Source organism: Homarus americanus, unplaced genomic scaffold, assembly GCF_018991925.1.
Source record: "Homarus americanus isolate GMGI-L3 unplaced genomic scaffold, GMGI_Hamer_2.0 scaffold54302, whole genome shotgun sequence".
NCBI lineage: Eukaryota > Metazoa > Arthropoda > Malacostraca > Decapoda > Nephropidae > Homarus > Homarus americanus.
Genome location: NW_024751286.1, coordinates 560,484 through 582,223, shown reverse-complemented (window position 1 = coordinate 582,223; position 21,740 = coordinate 560,484). Strand labels below are relative to the sequence as shown.

The 21,740-nt window shown below is 37.2% G+C and overlaps 1 protein-coding gene across 1 annotated transcript; it reads left to right on the top strand.

Annotated features, from left to right (window-relative positions):
* The first annotated feature begins 1,292 nt into the window (after window positions 1-1,292).
* LOC121854582 (ankyrin repeat and LEM domain-containing protein 1-like) lies at window positions 1,293-20,158 on the top strand. Its single transcript, XM_042349264.1, has 11 exons — window positions 1,293-1,488; window positions 3,095-3,253; window positions 3,942-4,180; window positions 6,313-6,410; window positions 7,850-8,976; window positions 10,990-11,072; window positions 11,283-11,474; window positions 13,096-13,300; window positions 14,319-14,451; window positions 17,308-17,437; window positions 18,914-20,158. Exons 1-11 carry the CDS (start codon window positions 1,316-1,318, stop codon window positions 19,093-19,095), a joined length of 2,721 nt encoding a protein of 906 aa, XP_042205198.1. The 5' UTR covers window positions 1,293-1,315; the 3' UTR covers window positions 19,096-20,158.
* The last annotated feature ends 1,582 nt before the right edge of the window (window positions 20,159-21,740 follow it).

Sequence of the window (21,740 nt, the reverse complement as noted above, 5' to 3'; positions counted from 1 at the left end):
TAGGTTGGATCAGGCTCGGTCAGGTTACGACTGGTGAGGTCAGGTTAGGTTAGGTTGGATCAGGCTCGGTCAGATTACGACTGGTGAGGTCAGGTTAGGTTAGGTTGGTTCAGGCTCGGTCAGGTTACGACTGGTGAGGTCAGGTTAGGTTAGGTTGGATGAGGCTCGGTCAGGTTCACGACTGGTGAGGTCAGGTCCCAGGTTAGGTTAGGTGGATCAGGCTCGGTCAGGTTACGACTGGTGAGGTCAGGTGAGGTTAGGTTAGGTTGGATCAGGCTCGGTCAGGTTCAGACTGGTGAGGTCCAGGTCAGGTTAGGTTGGTTAATTTTTTTACCATGTTTTGCCCAATTATCTCCCTCCGATCCAAAAGCCCTGCCCACTCTGAAGACTCAAATTATAGGTCACAAAGGATCAATAACCGCTCCCATTTTATTACAGTATTTAAGGTCATCAAAAACACTAAGGTCATCAAAACACACTAAAGATCCTCAAAACACACCTAAGGTCATCAAACACACCTAAGGTCATCAAAAGAAACACACTAAGGTCATCAAAACACACCTAAGGTCATCAAAAAAACACACCTAAACACACCTAAGGTCATCAAAACACACCTAAGGTCATCAAAACACACCTAAGGTCATCAAAACACACCTAAGGTCATCAAAACACACCTAAGGTCATCAAAACACACCTAAGGTCATCAAAACACACCTAAGGTCATCAAAACACACCTAAGGTCATCAAAACACACCTAAGGTCATCAAAACACACCTAAGGTCATCACAATAACCTACTTTAATTACTAGTACACACCCAGCAGGTCCACTACCAAATACTTGAGCAGAAAAACGTATTTTTTTTTTAATTTCCGTGTAATTATCAACTAAAACTTAACCTTCAGGACATTATAACTATCAAAAGGAGTTAATAAATAATTATAATAAATATATACAGTATAATATAACACCATTACTAAACTATATTGTAATAATCTAATGAAATTCTTCTATACACACATTACCACGGTATATTAAACTAATTCAATTAATCTTATGTAGTAATTATATAACTTATAATAGTACTTAGAGTTAATTAAACACAGTAGCACCTGATTAAAGACTCACCTGAGGGAAGACTCTTCACCCTCACTCCCTCACAGTCAACTGATGTTAACTTATAAAAAACCTTTATTATCAACTATTTATAATGTTAATATTAGATTTTATTTAATATTAATATCACTAGAGACTAAATATAAGTTAAATAACACAATGTATATGTAGTTTATACTCAATATTAAGGACAAAGCTTAATGTTCCAACGTTTCCTTAACAGCTGTGTTGTTAAGCTGTGGCGCCACATACAAAGCTTACAGAGGAGAAAAAACGTCTTTAAGCGTTTTATATCGTTATTAACAGAAATGGAGTGTAATGAGACTAATACTCCTAATTTAGTGTTACAATGTATTAGAGAATTAGATTTAAGGTAAGTTTGATGTGTACAGGGTGACAGGTACTATAGGCCCTAGTCTAAACTACTAGATATTTGGCCATGATTGGTAAGTTATTTCTAATGATATTTTACCGTGAGTGTCCTCTGATTGGTTGCATTTGACATTTATTTCATTGTGAGTTAATCTTTGTGTAGCTGTGAACATACTTAACCATATTTCTGTTGTGTATGGACCTTATCAGTATAAAAGAGGTGATATTTACTGGAACCTATTAGAACCTGACCTAATTAACTAAAGAAACTGGAACCTATTAGAACCTGACCTAATTAACTAAAGAAACTGGAACCTATTAGAACCTGACCTAATTAACCAAAGAAACTGGAACCTATTAGAACCTGACCTAATTAACCAAAGAAACTGGAACCTATTAGAACCTGACCTAATTAACCAAAGAAACTGGAACCTATTAGAACCTGACCTAATTAACCAAAGAAACTGGAACCTATTAGAACCTGACCTAATTAACCAAAGAAACTGGAACCTATTAGAACCTGACCTAATTAACCAAAGAAACTGGAACCTATTAGAACCTGACCTAATTAACCAAAGAAACTGGAACCTATTAGAACCTGACCTAATTAACCAAAGAAACTGGAACCTATTAGAACCTGACCTAATTAACCAAAGAAACTGGAACCTATTAGAACCTGACCTAATTAACCAAAGAAATCTACCTACTTATTATTATTATTATATTTTCGCCCCCAGGCCCTGTTGTAGGCTAATCCCATAAAAAAAAACCCTAACCTAACCTAACTTCCTTGGCGGGAGGGGCTGAACCCCCGTCATATTAAACAAAAACCATACGGTAAAATAGCATTAGTAGGAACTTAGCTAGTCACGGCAAAATATACACTACCATATATATATATATACACAGTGAACCCTCACTTTACGCGGTTAATTCAACCCACGGCGGCCCGCGTAAAGTGAACAACATAACATATGGTATTAATTGAAATAGAGACCGGGCCGACCCCCAAAATCCACTTTTTCAGACACAATACCTACGTTGTAGTAAAAATAACTTCTTAATTTTATGATGGTATGCACACACAATTAATAATTAAGAGAAATATCAATAATAATAGGTTTTTTAACACTTACATTAGTAGAAAAGATGGCTGGGCACACGGGGATGGGGGGTTGGTTCCGAGGCAGAGGGCAGATTATTGGCCCTCACCTGTATCACTTGTATCAATTGTATCACTATACATCACAGAGGCTTGCAGGGCCTCTTTGTCAAACCCCTCAAAGTCCATATAAGTCCATATCCTCACTATCATTATCACTATCACTGACTTGGGCCGGCTGTGGTGGGTGGCGGGTGAAGAACTCGGTAATGTTTTAATGACTGGGCGACCTTGTGCGCACCCTGCTCGCGCCGCTTACACAATCCAAGCTTCCTTGAGAGGATATCTGAATAATGACACAACCAGAATGTAACCCTCTGTAGTACTGCATATAAAGAGGGACTTGGTAATGGGTTCCACCAGAAAATGGGATATCAGAATCAGTCCTCCATTGCTGATATAATAAGCCATTATCTTTTAATTTAATATAATTTTATATTTATAGAAAACTACAGAAGACCCTAGAGAGTGAGCCGATTGTGGATTTATTTATTGGGAAGGATGGTTCAACGGCACTACACTTAGCTTCCTCATTATCTGACGAGGCTGACTGCCTGACTGTGGCAGAGGTTCTCCTTGCTCATGGCGCTAACCCCAATATTCCGTAAGTTTATGTTCAAATGTTTAAGTCTTTTAACAATGTATTCTTGTGATTAAATACTGGTATAGTACTACAGTAATTTACTGTACTTTGGTAATTGTAGGTTTACTGTTAGTAAACCTCCTAATACTGAACTGATTTATGTTGGCTGTGTCAGTTAATGGGAGGGTTTCTTTTAGTAATTTATACAATTGAAGCCATGGACAGCCTTAGTTTTGCACTTTTAATTATTATACTCATGATCTGTTTTCCATAAAATAATTTGTGTTACTCTTGCAACCATGCCTTTCAAAAGCATTTATTTTTTCAAACAGAAGCACTGAGAAATCAATAAAATTACAGTAACATGAAATACATGTACAGTACATACAAATACAGATGGTCCAACTTTACTCTTGTAGATAACCAACATACTGTAAAGAATGAAAAGAAAAAGAAGGGATGTACAGTACAGCTACATCTTATAGTACTGTACAGCCTTAAAACCTGCCACGCTTTTCTCCTCCTTGGCAATGTATCAGTCATTTTCTTGTCATATAATTTAGTCTCATCCACATTAAACGCCTGCTTTCATTTAACTGGACTGGTAATGTGGAGTATGATTCTATTTCAATCATCAGTTATGAAGATGCTGAATTTTTTGTCAAACTTTAATCTGACATTTTCAAGCTGAACAAATACACTGTTACAGAAACAAGAAAGGAAAGACGAGTGTACATATTGCCGCATCAATGGGCTACAACCGCTTGTTGGATCTCCTCCTGGTGAATGGTGGTGACCCTCTGCTGGGTGACAAGATAGGACAGTCATCTGTGGACTATGCTCATCATCACCACCAGCTGGAAGTTGTTAAGCAGCTCAACAAACTCCTGGACACTGAGAATTATGGTGGAGCACAAGAAGACTCTCAGAGGATTATTTTCTCTTTCTGTAAGTTATAGAATTCTCCGGTGGTTGGCCAGGGCTGGGCCTGTGGGAAATGAGGGGTTAGGGGAAGTGACCCCTGTGAGACATACTGGACCTAAAGTCTTATAATGTACAGTTCAGAAGTTAGAAATACCCCTATAAGTACAGGTACTGTATAGGGTGTATCCTATACACCCAGGATGCATTCTTGGAGAAGAGAATGATGAGTCAATTGTAAAAGGGGTCACCACAGTATAGTTAACCTCAAGATACGATGGGGTTAGGTTCCTGAAAAACCCATTACTAGGTGAATTATCATAGATAGGGAGCATTATAACATGGGGTACATTCCCAGCCAGTCCCCCAGCACGCATGTATAAACGACAAAACACTTCCTACAAAACAGTACTAATATCAGAAAAAACAATTAAACAACACTCACCTCATCCTGAAGAATAAGTCTGGTCATTATCACAAGTCCCCCTTGAGGCTAAGGGGACTCTTGTAGGGGGAGTGGAGACGTCACTCTGACTCCCACACAGCCTCTGGGGAGTCAAATGCTGCTTAACAATACCAAGCTTCACCTCAGAGACACAGTTGTCTTGGCCTTCCCAGACATGTTCAGAGTTCCACTGCTCACTTCACAGTCACTAAAACAAAGCAAACGATGATAACAAAAACAATGATAGCGGCCGACACTGCTCACATTTTCAAAACAATGGAGTCGACGCACCTTATACTGTAGCTACAAAAACACCGAAAATATCAGTTCACAGTCACCATAACACAGTTCAGTCTAAATGTTAGTGCTGTTCTCTCACTATAGGATCAGAAAAAACAACGGTGATGAGTACAATGTAAGATGCTGGCCGATAACTGTGGAGCAAAGCGATGGCGGGTTTACGATCATTAAAGAACTAAACGCAGGGTGCACGGGTTGTCCCTGTGGTGACACGTGGGTAGGCTGACATATGAAGGTAGAGATGCATGGTGTATAGGGTGAAATATTGTTTCCTTATAAAATGTCACTGACTTGACGTAGGAAAATATATTTTGCATTGCTGGAATCTTTGCAAGATATTGATTAATTTGAGTATGTATATACAACCCATAGTTTGCAATAAATATTTTAAAAATTCCAACCTATGGATATCAATGGACATTTTTTAAAGCAAATTTTTTATCTTATATAGTGAGATGGTCTTAATTTATGACCATCGTTAAAGCAAAATATCGCTGAACGGGATATTGTATCTCGAGGTTTACCTGTACAGTACCATTATACTTGTGTATATATATGGAGATGTGTTCCTAAAGTCATTACACTTAGCTATGGGTGACGTGAGAGCTTCACTTGGGTATTGATTTAATGAAGTGGTCTTGGCAGAAGTTTTTATTTTATCTGCATTCTTCATAATTGTCCTAATTGTCAACTTGGCCAATTTTAAAGAATTAACCAAGTACATCTGACAACTATCCACTTCCAACCATCTCAAAACTTGTATTTTATTATCCAAAGTAATGCTTTTTTTGGCACTTTGAACTCCTTCCCAACACTATCACTTGCAGACATTTTCAATTACTTATTATTATTATTATTGGGGGGGGGGGCAAATTTTCAAATTAATATCTGCAGAAAAAGTCATAAGGAGATATCTCTGTGTACTATATATCCACAGGTGGCCAAAATTTGTACTGATTGGCTGTGAGTGCTCAGTAGTCAAACCTCCCAAATCTGAATTGCTTGCAACCAAACCCTGTATGAATTCAGGAGAAATTTGAACTTTGGATACCTAAACATCATGTTTTTTTAATACACAATTTAAGTACTGTACTGTTTAATAATTACCCAGTATACACAAGTTACCCCAAATCCTATTTCAGTATTTTCTAAATTCTTGTCATCAGCTGTTGCTTCTTCACCACTCTCATGCCATCTACTAATGTCTAATTTCACCTGTGAATTGATATTTTTGCTGTTTCTTGGCCAATCTTTTTCCACTCATTATGTATGATTTTTAGTGATTTCTAAAAAAATATGTATGTACAATGTAAACAGCTATCACTACAAGCATCTCTGTGCTGTGCGGAAACTCTCTATAGAAGGGAGTTAACATTACTACTGTTAGGTTATGTTTGTCATTTTAATATTTCAGTGAGACGTGAGGTTGTTGAGCTGATGGGGTTTTGTGCAAGTGTTGATGAAGAGTCTGATGACCTCTACTATAGCTGTGATTCTGACGTTCACAGCAAGGTTGGTTCTTTTATTTAGTTTATTTAAGATGCTGTTTGTTTGTTGTTGTGTATTGTTAATTTATGTGAAGCGACAAGCATAAACCAGACTGATATTTAGGGCCTTGTAGTGGAAATACAGTAAAGTGTTTATTACAGCACTAAGAATGACTAAAACAACATTATATAAAGGGAGAGTTTGTGTTTGGATGCGTTTACTTTGGATTCTCTCATCCCTGCATATTAGCAGAAATATGCTTGAAAGAGTGAAAAAGTTCTCTCACAGAAATTGATGATTGCTTCACAGTTTTGATAGATAAATTATTGTACAGAATTTTTCAGGCTTGACATATTTCACACTTACATAATTTTAGATGTTCAGTACAGTAATCAGTTGGCACTACTTTACTAATTACTAATATCAGTACAGTACCTGGTGGTCAGACAATTATTTGTAGTAAATGTTTCAAATAATGTTATTGGGATTTTTTCCTCGAGACTGACAAATTATCAGTCATAATATTTGTGAAAAATTTTTTAATGGAACTTTTTATTCTATAAGGTGAAGTTGACATTACAGTGATCCCTCGGTTAACGAACGCCTCGGTTAACGAAATTTCGGTTAACGAAAAAATTTCGGTTAACGAATTCCTTACGATTTTTTCCCAACATGTTTTCGCCTGCTCACCAGCTGGAGTATTAGTCCGCCAATACAGTAATCGGTTTTAGGCTTAAATTCGTTACCATTTGAGTAAATATCAAGAAGGTTGTACAGTACTATTCAATAATTTTCCAAATCTTATATTAAAGTTTTTAGTCATTTTAACAATTATTTAACTGAAGTACAGGGAACTAGTTTTTAGCGCCCCAAACAGCCACTTGATTCACCCAGAATGGCGTCAGTGTGTGTCCCTGCTCAGTGGAGGAAGCTTCTTGCTTGAGACTCTCTTAAACATAAACTATTTTTACGTTTTTACAGTACAGTACAATTATTGGTCATTCTGAAGTTTATTTTACATTTTGACAATATATAATACAGTGCAGTGTTGATTTAAAGAAAATAATCTTGAATTACACCTAGTGAACTAAAATTTTATGGGTGAAATGGCAGCATGAAGCATGGGGTGATTTCTCTTCCACCCCCACTGCCTTCTCTTCTCCCTTCTCCTCCACCCCCATTCTAATTCCCATCATCATCATCATCAACCAGGAGCCTTCTACATGCACACCTCAAAGTAAGTGTACTTTACTGCATTTATTTTTAGTTTGTATGTAATTTTCGGTGAGCTGGAACCAATTACCCAAAATCCCATTGAAACAATGGTTTCGGTTAACGAACGACCATCTGGAACGAATTGTGTTCGTTAACCGAGGGACCACTGTATCTAAGTTTAGAAACATATAGTGATTATAAGGTACCCTAATGACTTTCCTTTGTTTTTTCTGTTATCTCATGTCCAGGAAGGAATTGAATGTCTCCCTTCATCACCAAACAAAGTAAATCAAAGAGTGAAGAATGACAGGAATAACGTCTCCCAAGGTGAATCATTGTCTCGGGAATTTGTCAACTTCAAACAGACTAAAGAGAGTAAAATAACGGAGGCAGCCAGAGTCCCTCACTGCCAACAGTCATGTGTGAAGGACATACCATCCTGGATTAGAAATAATGATTTTCTCAGACAATTAAAACAAGAGGTTGAGAAGTGTCAGACAGACAGCGACAGTGATCATGACTTGAGGTCCTTACGCACTTATATGGGGAAAAGGTTGAAACATGGTAATGTATCATTTCATGAACCTCTTGACTCTTTGGAGGAAGGGATGGAGTCTCAAAGTGACTCCCTTGATGAGTTTGATATTGCTCAGCTGACAATTGATATATCTTTCAGTACAGGCAGTGAAGATGAAACTAATTGTTTTAATGGAACTTACATTCCACGAAGTGCTAAAAACTTGTTTTCTTCTGATAGATACATATCAGATTCACTGCAAGACAGTGATGAAGAAACATTAATATCTGGTAATGAGTTTGACTGTACACCAACATATGTAATGGTACAACCAACCCATAATACATTTAAACACCCAGAAAAGAACAGTCACACAATATCTAGTCAGTCTTCCTCCAGTACACGAGAAGTGGAACACAAGTTTGATGGGGGAGAATTTGCTGATGTCACAGCACCTGAGAACAGTATTAAACCAGATGCTTCTACGACACTGAACCTCTTAAAAGCACCCAGAAAAAGGCGACCTTACATTTCAAAGAACAAAGAAAGGGTTTTCAAGTGCAAAAACAAATTTCCTAGATATCATGAGATGTTACATGCAGCACCAGTATCATCTATGGATAAAAACGACAAAGTGTTCAAACCAGCTGATGGAAGATTGACTGTGGGACACCAAGTTTTTCCTGCCCAGGTCACACCTCAGTCATCACTCAAGTCCTCTGCCACTAAGACTACATGCTCTAGTCACAGTTCATGCCAGTCATTAATCAGTATTGTTGAAGAATTTTTATATGAGGACTCTGAGGCAGGAGTTAAACTTATTGAGAGACGCTGCCCTACAACAGCAACAGTGTCCAGGTAAATCTAATTATTCCATTTTATTCATTTGCTTTTTATATCAATGTGATACAAACATCTGTTTATTTTCCATATTTTATGTAACATTTTACAATATTTGCCACAGTAACATCATTTACCTTGGTATTAGGTAGGATCCTGCTTGTTTGCTCTCATATTCCTTGTTCAGGATACAAATGGAGCCCCTCATTCTCATCCAAAATGAAGAGAACAATCAATATTATGATGACTGCATTAGAGTCTCTCAAAGAATATTAACATCTGAGTTTAAAGACCTATTTTTTATGTACTGTACTATATTGATATCACAGTACATTATTTGACAGAACCTTTTTCCTTAATTTCATGCTATAGCTTGAATGTGAGTTGTCTTTTATCATCTGCCTGTCCGTATTGTTTTTCTTCCCTTTGTAGCTACTTATTTCCATTTATCCTTTTAGTAAGACACTTGTGCATGTTGCTGAGAATTGACTGTACTGTATTGACATTCATAATACAGGCAGTGTATTATAGAATGAATATCAATTCACTAGAGTCGGTGCAGCGAAGAATGACAAAAATGATTACGGGACTTAGAAACCTTCCATATCAAGGTAGGTTAAAGAAACTAAACTTGCATTCCCTAGAAAGACGAAGAGTGCGGGGAGATATGATAGAAGTATTTAAGTGGGTGAAAGGAATCAATAAAGGCGATATTGATAAAGTTCTTATAATATCCGAGCAGGATAGGACTCGGAGCAACGGATTCATGTTGGATAAGATTAGGTTTAGGAGGGAGATAGGAAGGGACTGGTTCACAAATAGGGTGGTGGACGAGTGGAACAAGCTTAGCAACTTTGTAGTAGGTGCTGGAATGCTGGAGAGTTTTAAAAGGAGGCTAGATAGATTCATGGATGGTAGAGTGGTAATAACTCTCGACAGGAGCTGCCATGCACAGGCCAACCGGCCTATTGCAGACTCCTTATTTTCTTATGTAGGTACTGTAGTGTGGCCAGGTTTCGGTACTGTAGTGTGGCCAGGGTTAGGTACTGTAGTGTGGCCAGGGTTAGACAATTGTTCTGATTTTTTTAGGTATTTAAACTGTTATAAAGATTTGTATTAGTCAGGATATCAGGATTATTTTTCCCCGATACATTTCAGTAATTGTGGGATAAAATAGTTGTGATATGTGTTGTCAAGTACTGTAGAACATCTGCATATTGAGTAATCACAGTAATATTTTAAAGCCTTGATGTAGTTGTATGCTTTTCTTAATTACTAGAGGATTGTGATGCTAGTATAGTAGGTGTGCACTGCCCCAGTCTTTGAAACACTTTCTATAAAGTTAGTTTGGAAAATTATTGAATGTGTTACTTTGTACTTTGCAATGCAGGGTGGCCAGATTCTTCATCAAGTACATACCGACTCATCCTATAGTTATTCGTTCATAAAAAAATACAGTATTAAATTATAGAAGAGAATTAAGTTTTATTAAAAGGAAAACAGAGGAGACAGTTGGTTAGGCCTAGAATTTCACAGTTTCTATGGTTGCTGTTTCTATCTCATTTACCTTGATGCTCCTTCAAAAAAATATACTAAGTTTCAATACAGTACTCCAGTATAATTGTCTTGTACTGTTGTTGTTTAATTTGCTCTCAGTGTTGTAGTCCCTCGTCGTGGAGTAGTTAGACTCTTAATTTATAATAGTTCTTCTCCATTTGTTGTGGTATATTACTGTAGTTCCATACTGTATTTTACTTTCATACAGAATATAAATTTCTCAAGTCTATACTGTATATGGTAGCATGAACTGATGGTAACAACGAAGATATTCACATGACAGTGATCTCCAAATATAGTATTAAGAACAATATGTCACAGCTAAAATATTTCAGTGTCATAAGAAAATACACAGTGTTGGTTAATGACAAGTTGCATCATATTATATAATGTTTGAAAAAAAAATACTACAGTTCATTGCTGACATAAATGAACACTATGGTAGAGATATTTACCAAGATATTCTTTGGTCAGCATCATCAGTGGAGGGAGCAAAGCCTCAACACTCACCACACACACCGTTCCTCAAGCTCCGGACTCAAAGTATCCGTTCAATGGTTAGAGGATTCTGTTTCTGTTTTTTTCTTTATCTCTATATATAGCTACAGTATATTTATATTCTAATAATGAGAAATTTTTTAATTAAAATTTAGACAATAGGTGAATTAATATTTGTGTTGCTCAGTTAGTGTATCTTGGAATATACAACTTGCCTCAGAAATGCCTTACTGTTTAAGGTAAATATATAACTGTGTCCTTTGTTGTAGATGAAAGCCAAGACTCTGTAGGCCCACTGACAGAAAGTGTGAAGGCCATGGATGCTGAGGATCTGTGTGCACGCTTCAGGAACCTTGGTTATGTGCCAGGTCCTATCACCCCTTTTACCCAGAGGATCTACCAAAGGCATCTTCTCAGGCTCAGAAAGAATCCTCATCTTCTACAACAAAGTGATCACACATGTAAGTTAGTTTTAAAGCCTTTATTGAATGTAAAATATTATTACCTGGCAACTTGGTATAATATTTCATTCTTATACAGGCAGTCTTCATTACACAAATTCCTCTTTTGCATATTCTTACCTGTACAAAACTTCAGAAAATGGTGAATACTTTTCACTATGGGTTACATGTTTTTGCCGATATAGTATGCATTTTTTCTTGTCATACAAATTTTGAAAGTCATGTCCTGGCTACTTTGGACCACACCACTCCACTATAACTTCTGCCACTCCATCACACAGGGTTCACTAAGCAGGTACAGTAAATATTCTTTTGTCAACCTTGGGTGTCATGATGAGGACTTGTCCTTTTGATCGAGTAACTTTGTTTGTTGGTAATTTTTAACTTCTGCTTTGTTATATGAATGAAATCCCTAAACTTGGAAATTTAAAAATATTATTTGTAGCAGATGCTGAGGTGCTGTCAAAGACATCTTGGAGTATCCATATAGAGTATTGATCAGTCAGGGGTCTGTCTGGGTTGTGCATACAGTAGTTAGAACTTTAGAGAAGGTATGCATGGAAACTACACCCGCGTTCAACCCTCCCTCCTCTCACAGATAGGAGGTATGGCTGGCTTCTGTGCCAGTGTCCTCTCTCTGTGAGGGAAACCTATGTGAACTTTTTGATGTTAAATACACAATACAGTACAGTACTGCAGATGGGTAAGAAATTATCCTCTGCGATGTCTAAATTAACTGTTATGTTCGATTATAATGATTAATGAAGTGTATTCATTTAATAATGTATTTAGTGATGTTTTATACTGATATATTGAGCTGTCATGTCTTTTGTATTTACAGTACTTAGATTAGTTTTGCTTGCATAAGGTGTCTAAAAATCAGCCCTTAGGAAATGCATCTTCATGTACTTTACTTTATCCTCTTTACATTGGCAAAGCATTGGCAGGTCTTCTTGCACTCAATGTGCATAATTTAGGGCAATTTCTAAAGAAATAATCACATACAAGTACTGTACATGCAAATAAATCACTGTATGTGCACGTGATCCATGCACATGCTGGTTATCAGCATATACAAGTATGTACATATGTAAACAACTTTTGTTCCAAACACCTCTCTAAATCCTGAAGGTTCTAGTTCAGTTCGCTTGATTTGAATTTTTTTTCGTACAGTATTTTATAATATGGAAAGAAATTAAAAAAATAAGGGAACCGTTAATATTTAACTAAATACTGTACTACCATAATGTAATATATAAAGACAGTTTTAAACAGTTTTTCTGAATACAGGTACATGTTTACCTGTTTTGACAGTTCAAATTTTTTTTTAATCTGACAGACCTTCTGTCCCAAGCAATTGAGATTATGAAGACCCTACTGTATTACATTTCTTATTTAGCCATTGATTGAAGGTAAGTCATTCTAAGGGTAGGTTTATGGACACCGATAAAGTTGTAAACAAAATTAGCTATTTGTAGAGGTTTCAAAAACTTATCCATTGCAAATACCAAGAGATAAGAGTATTTAAATGTGACCTCTAGCAAGTAAGCTCAGAGCTGTTTATCATGTAAAGATCATTTAGTTTCATCATGGTACAATATATATAATCTCCCATACCTAGTAACCCCCAAGTATCCTCGTGAGCTTCGAGCAGCGTTAAAAAATCCCCCGTCAGGAAACTGTGAATCTTGGGCATCATTGGAGAGGGTTATGAGTGCCCCATTCTGCCAACCTGACCCAACACGACACTGGAGAAATGGTACCAACAAAACCTGTTTCAACTATCTGCTGTTAGACCCAAGGATTACCCAAGATCTGCCACTCAGGTAATATACGGAAGTTACTGGATAGCATTTTCTTATGATTCAAAGATGAGGAGTTACCATCGTTTAGGGATACTGTTCTACGACCACGTCCAATCGTAAGTGAAAACCAGAAGAGACTAGTCCTCCCAAAATCCTTTCTTGTGTATGCAGGTTGTAATGCCATCCAAACAAAGTAACAAAGTTGAAGACTGTTTTTATTTTGGTTGAGGGTGATAACCAGAATCATTAGATAAACAAGTTGGATTTTTCAGAAGATTGTTGAATAGAAAGTAGTGAAAAAAGAAGAAGAAAACAACTGAAGATTTTAGAACGAATAGTGTTCCTTATTTCTGAGTAAAAAAAAAATAAAGGTTTAATTTTGAAAAGTCGAAAAAGTGGAGGGGTGATTTTTGTGGAGTTTGTGAATGGAGCATTTTAAAGACTGATGACCACTTCTTTGTTAACCTATGGCCACCTATGTTCACCTATGGCCACCTATGTTCACCTATGGCCATCTTCTTTGTTTACCTATCTATAATCCTTTCTTCCTATCATGAGTTAGATCAAAGGGGAAAACAAGTGTCAAAGAAAAAGGGGAATATTAGTGATAAATGCAAGACAAGTTTAGAAATTAACAAGAAAAGGGTTAAGACAACAAGTAGAGATATCTTACAAATATATAGACGAATTACGGGGGGCACATTGTATTAATTTACAAATAGTGAATACCCCGTAATTCATACCCCTCAAATTCGAAACATCTGTAACACATAATTCATAATGTTATGCTGTTACGAAATATATATTACAAATTTCGTAATACTACAGTAGAATCCCAGATGTCTGGTATTCAGGCAGCTGGTAGATTCAAAACCAACCAGCACTAAAATGAAATATTAGCCATAATGGTAATTATTTGGGTCTTGACTCTTGCTAGTTTGGCACACAATTTTGGTCTCAATTTTGCTCAATATTTAAGGCTTAATGCAATGGATATAATCTTTTTTGTAGCAATGCTAAAAAAATTTTTGTTTTTCAGAGGATCTGTGATGGATGAAGTAGAAAGGCTACGTTGTTTTATTGCAGCAATTTTTTACATAGGGAAAGGTTCTAGAGGTCGGCCGTACTCTCATCTCTATGAGGCCATGAAGAAGCAGGATGATGGTAAGCAGGTAAGCTTGTACTGCTGTGTGTGCATGTTATTAAGGGTGGTGCTGAGTTGACCTCAGGTATAGGCTGCAAGAGGCCGCTCAGCATGGAGAGCTGCCATCAGGTAATCACGACTAATCCACGCAAATGTGGAAAATGACCACTAACTGTGGTGGTGATGATGACTACTGTACTGAACTGTGGTGGTGATGTTGACTACTGTACTGTACTCTATTTATATTGTGGTCACCAAAGGTAGTCATGATACTGAACATCTTCCTTTTTACTTCTGCTTATTAAGAAACATGTTAAAGATATGGTAGTGTTATTTTCTATCATTGTGAAGGAAATGACCCAAAGGTAAGGTTGGAGGCAACCATAAACTGGCATCTGGATACCATACTGTTTATTGTATTAATTCTAGTAAGTGCTTATTTCAACAAGTGTTAATGTACAAAGTAAATTATAGTAAATGTTTGCTTGTGCAGCACAGATGAGTTGTAGTGGTCCTGTAGCATAGATGACCCTGGGCCAGCTGGGTAACTCACTGCTCCCAGCATCAGAGTTCGTAGGATAATACTTTAACTCTTAGGTATCCCACACATTATTATCACCAATTGTCAAAGAAGTTGGTCCAGTGTGTATTGTTAGGAGGGGATAACAAATTAGAGGAAATAAAACCTAAAGTACTATACTGAGTATACAGTAAGTTCAAGAGGCAGGAACCACGTGTTTACTGAACGAGATGAGAAAATATAACACATCAATCACTTCCCGTGTCACTTCCAGCTCCTTGGTCTCAAACAGTGGGATTGATCACTTGACTCACATGACATGGGCATTACATATTGAGAAGGAAGTCAATTGGTGTACATGCAGAGGGGTGACCTCTTACAGTACAGAAAGTTACAGTAATACTGTACAGTACTTATACAGATATCAGCAAATGTTGTACACTATAAAGTAGACTTTTGCCAACCATGGATTTCCTAACCACGGATTCTGGGTATACATGATTTTTACTCTTCCTGCATACAGACTTTTCTCGACTTACGACGGGGTTCCGTCCCGACGACCAGGTCGTAAGTCGAAAAGGCGAAAATAATACTGTACATAGAAATTCTAAAATGGGTGTCTCTTTTTCTTCTCAGCACCACGAGAACTCTCACTTTATCTTGCCAGCCATTTTAAAGGGAATTACAAACGAAAATTTTGTCGGTACACAGCGCGATCACTAATGTTGGGACTTGAAAATACGTAAAGTGAAAAATATTTTATAAGACCATGGCCGTCGTAAGTAGAATGTCGTAAGTCGAGGAGAGACTGTATACTATTTCACCAACCACGGCATTGAATTTTGACTATCCGTGGATTTGTGTGTCGTCTTTATTTCTCAGCGGTCTAATGTATCCCTTTGTAAATGTGAGGAATGAATAAAAATAATACTAACAAATAAAGAAAAGAAAAAATATTGCATTGCCATCTGGCACTTGTTTCACTAAGGAGACAGGAGTGTGCCCCCCCCCCCCCATCCCGTTCTTCCTACGGTCATGGGCTAACTCCCATGGACATAAGAAATGTTTATTCTCTCTGTGTTTTTGACCTTACGCAGTTCGGTACAGTACGATTGATTTATCTTAAATCGTACCAAAGGAAAAATACCTTACCGTAATTTCGTACCTTACCTCAGATATACTGTACCTTCGTACCGTATTAGTACGATAAAATATCGTACCGTATTAGTACGATAAAATATCGTACCGAAATTTCGTACCTGATTCCATACCCCCAAACAAAATGTAGCCAAATTTAAGGTGTAACAAAACAATTATAATTATATTAACTTTAGTATTTTATTCTTAACATATTAATATTTAATATTCTAACATTAATGCTAAATTTCACATTTTACTTAATTTTCTGTCCATAGCCCACAAAAACTACATATTATGTGTTGCAACGTAACATCATTATAGCATCAATAATGTCTGCCTCGAGTCCCAGCCGACGTTCTTGCAATATATATCGCAAGCCGGAAAAAATTCATTCTACACTAGCTTGTGTGGGTGTCATCTGGCAGGGACACCCCCCCCCCCCATCCTGGGGCAATGTAATTTTGTGGGTCTCGCTGCCTCACTGAGTGTGGGCGGATCTGATCTGATATGACCTGACCTGAAGGCTGGAGCACACCTGCATCGCCCCAAGCTATTGCTCTGGCCCTGTGACCTCCCAACATTTGAAGGGAGTACTTTCGTACCATACCGAACTTTGAAAAAAATATTGAACCATAATATCGAACCGAACTTTTGTCACCCTCATAACCGTACCGTACTGTATGCTCTGCCTTACGATAATTATTTATTTTTTGCATATTCTGTATGAACAAGTGTGTGTGATTGTAACAGTAAAATAAAGAAGAATAAAATTATGTATAACTACCTGAAACTATGAGTTGAAAAATAACTATAACACAGCTTGGCCTTATAAGGATAGAGCTAGGGAGATGTAGTTACAGGGACAGTCTAACTTGGCAACCTGCCAAGTCCACACACATATACCGGTACATACTTTATTTTTCTTGTTTTATAGCAACATGGCATCTCCATGGATATGTACTCAAAAATTTTTGTTACTTGCCAATTTATATGAAGCTATTTTATATGTAAGTGACTCAAATTTAATAAATGTATAATACTGTACAGATGTTGTTTAGTTAAGGAACAGGCAACTTAGGCTTTGATGAGTGTTATCTGGAGCCATGTAACCTAACCCCCTATTTCCCGTAAGCCTTTAATCCTGCCAACCACAGTGCTTCTCAGGAAACCAAGCCCTGCATTTGGCAAGGGACTACTGTACTTATTTTTGTTTTGTATCTTCAGCAAAGTGAAAAGATTGACAGGATTCGTGACATCTGGGCAGAGGGTGTGGGTGTGGTGTCACTGCATGTCTTCCAGAACACCATTGCTGTGGAGGCATGGACAAGAGAGGCTGCTATGATCTCTGCTATAGGTAGTTATAAGGAATTTTTATAATGTCAATTTTCTGGTATAACTTGACTTACAGTCTGTTTAATGGGGATCATGCCCAGGACAGAATGATAATTCAGCGATGCATTTTAAAGTTTCATGGCTGCCTTTGATTAAGATCATAGATACAGAATAATTACCTGTACCAGTATTTTGACCTCAGTAAATTTGTTGTCAAGAAACTTTTGCATGAATTTGAAATAATGGACATTAGCTATTGCTGGATGTGTTTACTTTACTTTAGCAGTTTTAATTAATATTTTGATAGGTGGTGTGACTGTTAATGCTACTGCCAGTAACTGATGTTGCTGTAACTATACCACTGCTATATTCCCTTCTGCTGTTCTAATTCTAACTGTACCTAGTACAGTGACCCCTCGGTTAACGAACTCAATCCGTTCCAGAAGGTCGTTCGTTAACCGAAAAGTTCGTTAACCGAAACCATTGTTTCAATGGGTTTTTGGGTAATTGGTTCCAGCTCACCGAAAATTTCCAAAATTCAACAAAAATGGTAGAAAAGTTCACTTACTTTGAGGTGTGTATGTAGAAGGCTCCTGGATGATGATGATGATGGGATTTAGAATGGGGGTGGAGGAGAAGGAAGAAGAGAAGGCATTGGGGTGGAAGAGAAGTCACCCCATGGCGCCATTTCACCCATAAAATTTTAGCTCTCTTGTGTAATTCAAGATTATTTTCTTTAAATCAACACTGCACTGCATTATATATTGTCAGTATGTAAAATATATTTCAAAATGACCATTAATTTGCTTGGAAACACAGAAAAAAAGCATTTAGTTGAAGAGAGTCTCAAGCAAGATGTTACCTCCAGTGAAAACAGAGAGAGACTAACGCCTGTTTGCTGTGTTAAGAGGCTGGATGCCGCGCATTAAACTAGTCACTTTACCTTCAATTATGTTCAATAATTGTTAAAATGACTAAAAAATTGAATATTAAAACTTTTAAAATTATTGAATAGTATAAACTTCTTGATATTTACTAAAATAGTAAGGAATTTAAGCCCTAGAACCGATTAATGTATTGGCGGACTGATACTAAAGCTGGTTGCTCGGTCAGTGCAAGCGAAAACATGTTGAGGTCGGTTCGTAAGAAATTTGTTAACCGAATTGAAGATCCTTATGGAAGGCAGTTCGTTAACCGAGGCGTTCGTTAAACGAGGGGTCACTGTATTTTACCTATAGTAAAGGCTTTTAGGTGTCCCTCTGCTGCTACAGGGTGTACTGTATACACTCCTCCTTACATATTTTCTTAGAGCTCACCTGAATGCTTGCATTACAACAGCAACATTTTCCTCGCTTCTTGTTGTACATGGTTTTCCACATGTGAGGACATCATTCCTTTTCTTTTCCTTTTTTATCCTGCTCAGTCTGTTAGTCAGGAGCAAGTGAATGTAAAATATACTTTAGATTGATCTTATCAAATAATCTTGTAACTCCAACAGGACTTGAAAATCTATGCAATACCATCCAGGGGACATTTTATGGGTTACCAAGCACATGGCGCTTAGCTGAAAGGCGCCAACTTGGGACTCACCTCCTCCGCCGAACACTCAATATCTTCATGCAAGAGGGAGAACGACAGTTGAGGCCTACTGATTTGCCCCTTCCAACATGGATGAAATGATGTTAGCATTAACAGATGTTCCTCCACATGTATGGAGTTGTGGCCTTTATGTCTGCTAGCAGTAGAAAGAATGGTTTAAAAATAATTTTAATTCAAGAGGACTCTTTCCTCTATAATTTTAGAAGGTTAATTTTATCTATTACTGTACAGGTAGTACCAAGTATGTAAAGATAGATATGAGAACCTCCAAAGCTCCATGACAAATATGATCTTAGTTTGATGAATAATTTTATATTTTTTAGATGATTACTATGACCAAAACATGAATTGGTGTAGCTGTAGCATATTAACCAGGCTTAATGGTTTGGGTATACAGCACAGTATCATAATACAGTACAGTATACACATATAAGACCTGTATAATAGATTAGGTCATGTCAGTGAGCTCTTTGACTTTACTATTGCTGAAGTACTACTGTACAGGGATTGAGAACAAAATATGTATGAAGGTGTTAGAGTTTTATTATATCTCTTCTCTATTTTATGTTACACAACTTAGTCTTGTATTTAGATGTTTTTCTACAAGAGAAAGTATTATATTTGAAAGATATATATATATATATATATATATAATAATATATTTGAGATGTACTATACCTGAAAATTTTTAAGCTATATAAAATGAATTTTTATACAGTAGACCCTCGCCAATGATGGATTTCCCATCTGTGGATACCAGACATCTATGGTTTTTACTTTGTATACCATTTCACCAACCTCGACATTGAATTCCGAGTATCCGTGGATTAATGTGGCATCTTTATCCCTCCGCGGTCTAAAATGTGAGGAATGAATAAAAATAAAAAAAATACTGCATTGCCATTTGGCAATTGTTTCACCAAAGAGACAGGAGCACACCCCCCCCCCCACAAACATGGGTTACCGGGTAACTCTTGCGCCTGTAAGAAATGTTTACAGTATTCTCTTTATGTTTTTGATCTTATGTAAGAATTTTTTCTCATTCTCTATGAATGATTATGTGTGCATGTAATAGAAAAAAATAACATCCAGTAAAACCTTGATTAACCACCCACATATGGGGGGAAGGGACCGACGGATAATCCAAAAGGTCGGTTAATATTAAATAAAGTCTACGGAAATAAAACATACCTTTTCAAAGTACCTTTCCGTAACCTACCTCACTGAAGTCCCTCTATTCATTTTTGTTCATTTGACATTCATATTGCAATAGCATTTGCTTTAAAACATTAACCACTTTAGTAAATAAATATGAACTAGCACAAAAACCATGAATTATCATAGGAAAAGTCAAAGAACATAATACAGTCAACCCTCACTTTACGCGGTTAATTCAACCCACGGCGGCCCGCGTAAAGTGAGAAACGTGTAAAGTGAACAACGTAACATATGGGATTAATTGAAATAGAGACCGGGCCGACCCCCAAACTCTACTTTTTCAGACACAATACCTACGTTGTAGTAAAAATAACTTCTTAATTTTATGATGGTATGCACACACAATTAATAATTAAGAGAAATATCAATAATATTAGGTTTTTTAACACTTACATAAGTAGAAAAGATGGCTGGGCACACGGGGATGGGGGATTGGTTCCGAGGCAGAGGGCAGATTATTGGCCCTCACCTGTATCACTTGTATCAATTGTATCACTATACACCACAGAGGCTTGCAGGGCCTCTTTGTCAAACCCCTCAAAGTCCATATAAGTCCATATCTTCACTATAATTTTCACTATCACTGACTTGGGACGGCTGTGGTGGGTGGCGGGTGAAGAACTCGGTAATGTTTTGATGACTGGGCGACCTTGTGCGCACCCTGCTCGCGCCGCTCTCCGCTTAAAGGGGTACACGCACCGCGGAATGTGAGCATTCCGGTTTCGGCAGGGTACCGCGTAAACGTGGAAATGCGGAATGTGGGACTGCGTAAAGCGAGGGTTGACTGTACTTTAATAACAAAACTTTTATTAATGCAGTACTGTACGGCACATAAGCAGTATCCAAAAACCTGAGAAAAGAATATAATAGTATTTTTTATTTTATTGCCCATTTATTTATTTATTTTAGGGGTCCGGGATCAGAGGTAATCTGAAAGTCGGTTAATCAAGGTTTTACTGTACTTATATCTATCCAAAAAACGAGTTGAAATATAACAATAACACAGCTTGGCCTTATAAGGGAAGAGCTAGGAAGATGTAGTTACAGGGACAGTCTAACTTGGCAACCTGCCAAGTCCACACACATATACCCATGTTCTTCACTTTTCTTGTTTATATCAACATGGCGTCTCCATGGAGATGTACTGTAAGATTTATATTGCTGTTTAATTTATATGAAGCTATTTTATATGTATGTGATTCACACTTGATTAAATGGACAATACAGGTGTTGTTTAGTGAAGGAACAAGGAACACAGTTAGGATTTGACAAGTTATCTGTGGCCATGGAACATAACCTCATATTTCCCATAAACCTTTAGTCTTGCCAACCACGGGGTTTATCAGGGACTTACCCCACATGTCTGGAGAGGGACTACTGTATGCCCAAAAAATTTTACGTTGAAATTATGCTAATTATGTACGTACTTGCGAAAACTTGCGTATTTTTTAGATGTTACCTAAAAAAAAATATATATACTGTATATACAGGTTGTACCTCTCTAGTCC